This window comes from Quercus lobata, chromosome 1 (genome assembly GCF_001633185.2).
Source record: "Quercus lobata isolate SW786 chromosome 1, ValleyOak3.0 Primary Assembly, whole genome shotgun sequence".
In the NCBI taxonomy this organism is placed as follows: domain Eukaryota; kingdom Viridiplantae; phylum Streptophyta; class Magnoliopsida; order Fagales; family Fagaceae; genus Quercus; species Quercus lobata.
This window is the reverse complement of record NC_044904.1, coordinates 15216222-15225257: the sequence shown is the minus strand read 5'-3', so window position 1 is coordinate 15225257 and position 9036 is coordinate 15216222. Positions and strand designations below refer to the sequence as shown.

At 38.6% G+C, this 9036-nt stretch overlaps 1 protein-coding gene across 1 annotated transcript; it reads left to right on the top strand.

Annotated features, from left to right (window-relative positions):
- The first annotated feature begins 4811 nt into the window (after positions 1 to 4811).
- Positions 4812 to 8815, top strand: LOC115980510 (protein UPSTREAM OF FLC-like). The gene is made up of 6 exons (XM_031102747.1): positions 4812 to 5559; positions 5648 to 5717; positions 5847 to 5962; positions 6057 to 6942; positions 8195 to 8493; positions 8607 to 8815. Exons 1-6 carry the CDS (start codon positions 5358 to 5360, stop codon positions 8630 to 8632), a joined length of 1599 nt encoding a protein of 532 aa, XP_030958607.1. The 5' UTR covers positions 4812 to 5357; the 3' UTR covers positions 8633 to 8815.
- Positions 8816 to 9036: the final 221 nt, after the last annotated feature.

The following is a 9036-nucleotide window of genomic DNA, read 5'->3' as shown; positions in this document are numbered from 1 at the left end:
CTGATGTTTTCCCCCATGGAGTCCCCCTTTTTTTTTGGAGGTGGAATGAGCCTCTCCCTAGATTTACTTACTTCTTTCTTTTATACTCGCCTGCGTTAGCTGTCCTTCGTCCACGTGTAGGGTCAACTTTTACAAGACTGATATTTGTCCCATCAGTCTAATCCCGGAATTGTTGGGGATGATTGATAAAGCTGAAGAATACGGCTCTGCTAGGTGCAGAGTCTTATCTGGGAAGGGTCATAAGGGTAACTTTCCCAAGATATTTTAGGTCTCTTTTTAAGTTTAGTCCTATACCAGTTTTCCCCTTTTTTTTTCCGGTGGGATTCTAGATCTGCCGAGGACTGAACTGTCCTCGGCTGTATTCCAAAACTGTCTTGTGCTCTATGTTATCGGGTTTGGGCCATAGCTCTCCTCGGCTTGGGCCTTCGGACTCTCCACGAGCAAATGTGCCTGGCCTATAAATTATTGGGCCCCACAAACAAAATTATATATATATTAAGAAGAATTTTTGTGTTTAATACGGTAAAACTTACACACTTTCTTAAAGTTCTTTTTACCAAATGATTCAATATATCTATGTAGCATAGGTTGTAAAATTAATTTATTTTTGACATGCGACTCATTGGTCACAAACATAGTTTCAATGATTTCAATTTATTTTATCTATTATATAATTAATATATTCTCAATTTGCATTTTATATTAAATAATGCGTGCAGGGTCATGGTATAGGTTCCTCGAAAGGAGATTTTGTCCCTTAAGTTAACCGTGTTATCTCAAGACTAGTGGTTTTTCTTTCAAGGGGTTTTGGGAAACACATACAGGTTCCTCGTCCTTTCTACAGAGGGATGGACGAATTGACCAAGCATTGGAGCTCTCTATCACTATCTGATAGGGAAGGTCCGGGTCTTAGATTTAAGAAAGAATAGGCTGTCACTGAACACACTATTGCAACCCTAATCCCGAAAGTAAAATCCCTATAAAGCCTCATGGAGTTCAAGCCCATTAGCTTGTGCAATGTAATATACAAGTTGGTGGCTAAAGTCTTAGCTAACAAACTTAAAACCGTCCTTCCCTTTATCATAGCCGAAAACCAGAGTGCCTTCCAAGCGGGGAAAGTCATTATAGACAACATCCTCATGGCATTTGAAACCCTCTATTACATGAAACATCACCAAACCGACAAGTCAAGGTTCATGGCACTGAAACTCGATATGAGCAAGGCATACGACCGAGTTGAATGGGCTTATTTGGAGGCTCTGATGAGGAGGATGGGTTTTAGTGATAGGTGGGTGGCCCTAATAATGGAGTGTATAACGACGGTAAGCTATTCCATCCTAATCAATGGTGAACCCTCGAATGTAATCATCCTTCTAGGGCCATATGCCAAGGCGACCCAGTTTCTCCTTATCTATTCATCCTCTGTACAGAAGGGTTGCATGGTCTATTACATAAAGCAGCAGAAGCAGGTCACATAGTAGCAAAAGCAAGTCACATTAGAGGAGTGTTTATTTGTAAAAAAGGCCCAAGACTGACACATTTTTTTTTTGCAGATGACAACGTAGTCTTTTGTAGAGCCTCCCTATCTGAATGTCACAAGATTCAAGATCTACTATCTTGCTATGAGAGGGCCTCGAGGCAGAAGCTAAATAGGAGTAAAACATGTCTTTTCTTTAGTAAATCCACCCCAACAGTCACACAAGACCAAATAAAAGAATTCATGGGTACTCAAGAGATCAAGCACTATGAAAAATATCTTGGGCTATCAGCTTTAGTCAACAAGAAAAAGAAAGCAAGCCTAGCTTACATCAAGGAACGAATATGGGCAAAACTTCAAGGTTGGAAAGAACAACTCCTCTCCCAAGCAGGCCGTGAAGTCCTTCGTAAAGCTGTCATTCAGGCCATCTTGACCTACGTTATGAGCTGTTTTAAGCTGCCCATTACACTTTGCAATGACATTGAAGCTTTAATATGGAGATTCTGGTGGGGGCAACGAGGTGATCAACAGAAAATTCACTAGACAGGTGGGAGTTCTCTTTGCAAATCAAAGAGTTTGGGAGGTATGGGATTCAAAGAACTCCAAAAATTGAATGATGCTATGCTCGCTAAACAAGTTTGGCAACTGCTGGACAACAAGGACTCCTTATTCCATAGGTTCTTCAAAGTAAAGTTCTTCCCACACGGAAGTATTCTGGATGCCAAGGAAGGGAATGGTTCATATGCTTGGAAGAGCATACTAAAGGGGAACGATGTGATTCACAAAGGAATGCAGTGGAGAGTGGGTAACGGATTGAGAATTTGCATCTACCAAGACAACTAGCTCCTGGATCCTCATCTTAAACAAATACTGTCTCCTTGGGATTTTATGGACAATGAAGCATAGGTTTCAGTATTGATTGATGGGAAAGACGATGCTGGATCCATGAATTGATTGATAATCTCTTCTTGCCTCACGAAGCTGGACTAATCAAATCTATTCCTTTTAGTATCGAGGAATGTGATGACAAAGTCTATTGGCCCCTAAACTTTAATGGTGATTACTCTATTAAATATGGGTATAGATTACTTATGGAGCAGGAAGCCAATGAAATCCCAAGGTCCTTGGATTTGTCACAAACTAAAAGAATCTGGAAGGGTGTGTGGAGCTTGAAGGTCCCAAACAGAGTGAAAACTCTAATTTGGCAGGCGAGGCTAGATTCTCTACCTTCTCGGGTTAATCTGATGAAGAGGAAGATCCTGGATGATGCGGTTTGCCAAAGCTGTGGAATGGAGCAGGAAACGGTCTTACACGCCCTATGGTTGTGTCCAGTTATATCTGAAGTTTGGGCAGCCCACTTTGCTTGGTTGGTCAGGCAGACCAGGAAATGCTCCAACTTCTTGGATGTTATTCAGAAGTGCCAAGAAAGGAGTGACCTCTTCGAATTGTTTGCAATGACAACTTCACTAATTTGGACCCGAAGAAACAAAATGCGTGTAGGGGAGGCAGCAATCTTGTTGGATAAGATCAACTTCATGGCTTGGGACAACCTCCAGAAATTCCAGGGAGTGAATCCCCCTCCCCATTGTCCACCTCTCCTCCCAAACCTGCCAAATGGAATCCGCCACCCGTAAACTGGATGAAGATTAATTTCAATGGGGCTATGTTTAAGAATGAAGCCTTAGTTGGGTTGGGTGTCATTATTCAAAACGACAAAGGTCTAGCAATGGCTGCTTCCTCACAAACTATTCCATTACCTACCTCGGTAGAGATGGTGGAAGTGTTGGCAGCGTGTAGTGCCTTCTGTTTAGCTAGGGAGCTACAATTTGACCAAGTTATAGTTGAAGGTGACTCGGAACTTGTGATCAAGACACTGAACAGTGAAGACTACTCCTTTACGAACTTTGGACATATCATTAGGAACATCAAAATTGCCTCTTCAGCCTTTAGATATTTGGTTTTCTGTCATACACGCACACAAGGAAACAAAGTAGCACATAGGCTTGTTAGACTAACTTATAATTTTTCTCCTTTTAGGGTCCGTTTGGATGGAGGAGTGGAAAAGTGGGAGGATGGAAAATTGTGGGAGGATAGAAAAGTGGGAGGATGGAAAATATTTAGTTTTCCCTCTTGTATGTTTGGTTGGAGGGGTGGAAAAGTGGGAGGGTGGAAAACTTTTTTGTTTGGTTGGAGAGAAAAAGGGAAGGATGAAAAATGTAATTTATATAAATTGACTATTATACCCTTGTTGTATAATATGTAAGAAATAAATTTATTTATACTTATTACATAATATTAAATTTATCACATCACATATATAAATTTATATTATTATTTTTCTTATTATAATGTAAAAATTAGATCAGGTCATATTTGAAAAAAAAAAAAAATTCAGGCCACATTGAAAAAAAAAAAATGTTCAGGTCACGTGAAAAAAAGTAAAAAGAAAAAAAAAAAAAAAAAAAAAAAAAAGAGAACGTTTTAGGTCACAAAAAAAAAAAGAAAAAAAAAGGGAAGAACGTTTCAGGTCACAAAAAAAAAAAAAAAAAAAGAAGAAGAAGAAGAAGGAAGAACGTTTCAGGTCACAAAAAAAAAATGAAGAACGTTTTAGGTCAAAGCAAAAAAAAAAAAAAAAAAAAAAAAAAAAAAAAGAACGTTTCCAGGTCACGTGAAAAGAAAAAAAAAAAAAAAAGGAAAAAGGGAGGGCATTACCGTAAAACTGCCTTAGTGCAGTTTTCCCCCCTTGCTTTTCCTCCCAATTTGGGAGGAAAAAAATTTGTGGGCCCAGGGAGAAAATTTTCTCCCTAGTTTTCCACTCCCCCTATTTTCTTCCCATTCCCAAACAGTGGAAAACTGAGTTTTTCACCCCATTTTCTTTCTTATATTTTCCATCCTCCCTATATTCCACCCATCCAAATACAGCCTTAATGTCTAGATGGAGGATGTTCCTATAGACATAGCTACTATTTATCATTCAGAATTTTTTTAATAAATCTTCTCTCCCCCTTTTTATTCCTGGGGCGGATTCTCAAAAAAAAAGAAAAAAAAAAAAAGAAAGAAAAGAAAAGAAAAGAAAAGAAGTACTAATAATTGTAAGTAACAAGTAAAACCCCACATCCTCCTTGGACAAGACTCAGAATAAGAAACGTAAACATTAGGGCTAAAGCAGTAAAAAGTAGTAAAAGAGTAATAGAACGATAGTAGAATAAAAACAAGAAGAAAATCAAAGAATTGAATTCAAAGCCTGGAAAAAGCTGACACAGAGAGAGAGAGAGTAAATGCTAAAAGAGTCCACCGCATCAGCCAAAAAATTACCTGAAAAATATGAGCCAAGCTAGCTTAAGCTACTTCCTCCCCCCTTTCCCCTTTCTCTATCTCTTCTTCGAGTCTTGTCCCTCTCGGTCTCTCTCTTCCCCTCTCTCCCCGCAACTGTATCATCGTTTTTGAAAATGAAGTACACACAGCTCGTCAAAAAAGGATATAACAACACTTAACTAACACAGTAAATGCGGGCGTCCTCTACCGTTTTCCTTTCCTTCTCTCTCTCTCTCTCGATCAATCACAATCATTTCGTGTCTTTTCCTTTCCCCTCTCTCTATCTTCTTCTTTTCCCACACCATTGCCCAATCCTTGACCGTTCTGTAATTTCCACGTACTACTCTTCTGATTCGCCACTCTCTCTTATTCTCTCTTTTGTTTTATTCACCGTTTGATTCCTCAGATCTGATTTCCACTTTCAAACTCTTCGGTTTTTAGTTTTTAGCTTTTAGCTTTTTTTTAACTATTATATTATATTATTAGGGTTTCTCGTTGGCCACCCAAGCTTGTTCTATATAAAAACGGTGGCGTTTTTGGATGTGAGACTGAGAGAGTGAGAAAAATGGAGGCGAGAATGAAGAAGTACAGAAGAGAAGTGAGTCCGGAGAGATCAAAAGTTTGGACGGAAAAGTCGCCGAAGTACCAACAGAATCCCCGGAATGTCAAAGTCGCCGTCGTTTACTATCTCTGCCGTAACCGCCAGCTCGAACACCCTCATTTCATGGAAGTTCCTCTCTCTTCCTCCGATGGACTTTTCTTGAGAGGTACCTAAAACGCCATCGTTTCACTCTCTCATATCTTTTGCTCTAATTTTGTTCAGCTTTTTGAAAATTTTGATTTTTTTTTTGGTAGATGTTATTGATAGGCTTAATGTTCTGAGAGGAAGAGGCATGGCGTCTATGTATTCTTGGTCTTGTAAGAGGTAAGAAAAAACAAAAAATAGTGACTCTGTTTGGATGCTAAGAAAATAATGGAAATGGAATTTGAATATTAGTCAGTATGATATTTGGTTTTTTTATATATATTATATAATTGTATATGCCAAATGCAGAAGCTACAAAAATGGATTTGTGTGGCATGATCTTAGCGAAAATGATCGGATTCTTCCGGCTCACGGGAATGAATATGTTCTCAAAGGCTCTGAGCTCTTCGATGAATCTAACTCTGGTAATAGGAGAGAAATTGCATAATGTATATACTAATTAGAGAAAATGAATTAAGAAAATCTGAAATCTAGAGTTTGTTTTTTTTTTCATTGCAGAGCGATTTAGTCCCATTGCAAATATAAAAATGCAGAGTTTGAAACAATTACCGGAGCCCGTTTCGTCTAGAAGTCATGATGACTCGTCTTCTTCTTCTAGTATGAACGGGAAGGAGATAAAACATTCCCAAGAGGATGAGCTGTCTCCTCCGGTTCAATTACCCGATTCGACTTGTGTGTCTCCGGAGTCTAGAGTTGGAAAGAATTCTTCGTGGGGTGGTTCTTTGAGCTTGACGGAGTATAAGGTTTATAAGGGTGATGGTTTGGCTGATGCAGCCACGCAGACTGAGGACAATGTAAGCAGAAGTAAGGCCAAAGAGACTTGTACAAGAGGTGTTTCGACTGATGATGGGTCGTTAGAACCTGAATGTAGTGATGTTTATCGAAATCAGGTTTCACGTGCAAAAGAGAATTCTGAGATCTGTAGGGAATCGTTTTCACCTCCTCCGTCTACCTCTAGCGCGTCTTCCTCTGGGGGCAAGACGGAAACTTTAGAATCATTGATTAGAGCTGATGTTAGTAAAATCAACAGTTTTAGGATTCTTGAAGAGGAAGATATAAGAATGCCAGCCAATGCAAGGCTAAAGGCTACAAATGTGTTCATGCAGTTGATCTCATGTGGGTCAGTATCAGTGAAGGACCACAGTTTTGGCTTGATTCCAACCTATAAGCCCAGGTTTTCCCATTCAAAATTTCCCTCCCCGTTGTTCTCTACTTCATTAGTGTTGGGGGAGCTAGATTGCTTGTCAGAGAATCCAAGGCTGATGGGCATTAGGTTGGAAGACAAAGAATATTTTAGCGGGAGCTTGATTGAGACCAAAATGCTTAAGGAAGAAGGAGAAGGAGTTAATTCTCTGAAACGCTCTTCTTCTTGTAATGCTGACAGGTCAGTCTGGTTCCAGTTCTTTTTCTTGCACTGTTACATCTTTTGAACACATCTATGGTACACGAGCATTAGGGATTTATCATAGATTAAAACTAAATAGTAAGTGCAAGAATTGCTAATTTGATTGATTGGTGCATTTATTTTAGGGGAAACTGCTGAGCCTTAGCACAAGTGCTTGGGGGTGCGACTGAAGTTTAATTTTACCATTAATATATATATTTTTTCCCTTTAGAAAATATTCTAGATTGGAGTATCTTGTTCAAAAAGAATTGAAGTTCTAAATTTTGAGTTCCTCCATCCAGCGAAAGCTTGTCTGATAAAGTCTAACTGGATTTGAACATACTGTTCGCTATTATAACAAGATGGGGCAGAATTCAGTTAACAAAGATACCTATATCCTTCATCTAAACAATTTGTTTTGTGGACCACCTTTCCTAATACATGTGTGTTTGGGATTGTTAACCATTTCCACTTGTGTATAAATAGTTGGGGCTCAGGTCACTTTGATGCTTGTTCAGACTCATTAATGTCTTACACAAGCCAAAAGTAAATCATGCTTGGTTTCCAATATCAATTTCTTAAGGAGCTGAGCTAATGTAAGATCGTGTTCAGCTTACTTGGCCTTCTGCATAGCTGAGCAAGGTGTTCTAACTTCTAATATTATAGGTAATAGCAAATTTAAAAGACTTGCAAAAAGAGCATACTTTTAAAATAGTTATAAAAATATTATATGGCCAGTTGAAAATGTGCAATTGAGAATTGGAATAACTTGAGTTGGTGATTGATTAGTTTTGTGAAGATGCTTGTGCGTGAGTACACTTTGTAAGAACTAATTAAATTGATCCTGAAACATGCATGGATTATACTTATCTAAAATTCTAAATAAAACAAATCCAGGGAACGTGCATTGAGTCTTCATTGAGAAATTTAGAACTATTGTTTTAATACCCAATTTAGGATATAAGTGGCTTTGTTTATCCTGATGTAGTTGCATTGATTGACGGATAATTTTGTTGAATTAACTGGAGTTATTGGGATAGATATAGTGGATTAATGGGTCAAGGGTTGTTAATTGAGATTGTTTGGCATCTAGTAGGAGTACTTATTAAAAATAAAAAATAAAAAATAAATCATTTTGTAGGGATATGGCAGTCATAACATCAATGTTGACCTTCCATGTGTGGTTAATTCCTTTGCAATTTTCTGCAAATAGAGTGAAAAGTATGAAAGTGAATGCCATTTGCATTTGCAGGATATGTAAGCAATTGGATCCGATTGAGCACAAAGAGGAGTCAACCTCAGGACGTTCCAAATGTATCCCACGATCAATTAAGACTTCATTGAGCAAGCAGCCACGAAGTGAATCTATGAAGTCACCTGTTTCAGATAGACCAAGAAACTCTTCGGACGGAGCTGACAGCTCACACACTGTAGCTCCCATTGTATCCAACGGTGGTAGTAAGAGAATTACAGAGCCTTCCTCGGGGAGAAAGCAATCAAAGAGGCTAGATTCCTTTAGAGAAGAGGAGAAAGTGATCAAAATCGAAGAAAGTTAAGTGTTGAGTCTACCCCAATTTCTCAAATTAGTTTCTCAAAAATTATCATTGTCATCCCACTTTCTTGGTAAAATGTTGGTTAACAGTTTGTTTAATTTTCTCCTACAGGCTTACTTCAGGAGCTCGGGTTATAATCGAATCCAAAGCACCTTGTGAAACCACTGTTGGCAGCTCATAAAAAAAAATGGATTCCTTTTTCTTTTTGATTTGAGAAAGGTTGTCCTCCACTCTGTAAAACTCTACGGGTTTTCAGGTTTGGTTTGAATTTGAAATGATGGTAGATATGTTGTCGGGGTCCACTTAATGATTCTGTAAAATCTGGAAAGTAAAAAAGAGTAGTAGCAAATCACTCATTTGCAAAGGGAGCTGTGGCACTGGGTAGTGCAGGTATGGTCCTAGTGGACCAGCTCCTCAGATTTTTTGAGCTGGTTTCTGGACCAGCTTTCTTAAATGGGATTGTTTCTTTCTTCTTTTCAACAGTTGCAATATCTTCCTTTTGCTGCCTTTGTTTTCTTTAAAATATACTTACTGTCTGCAA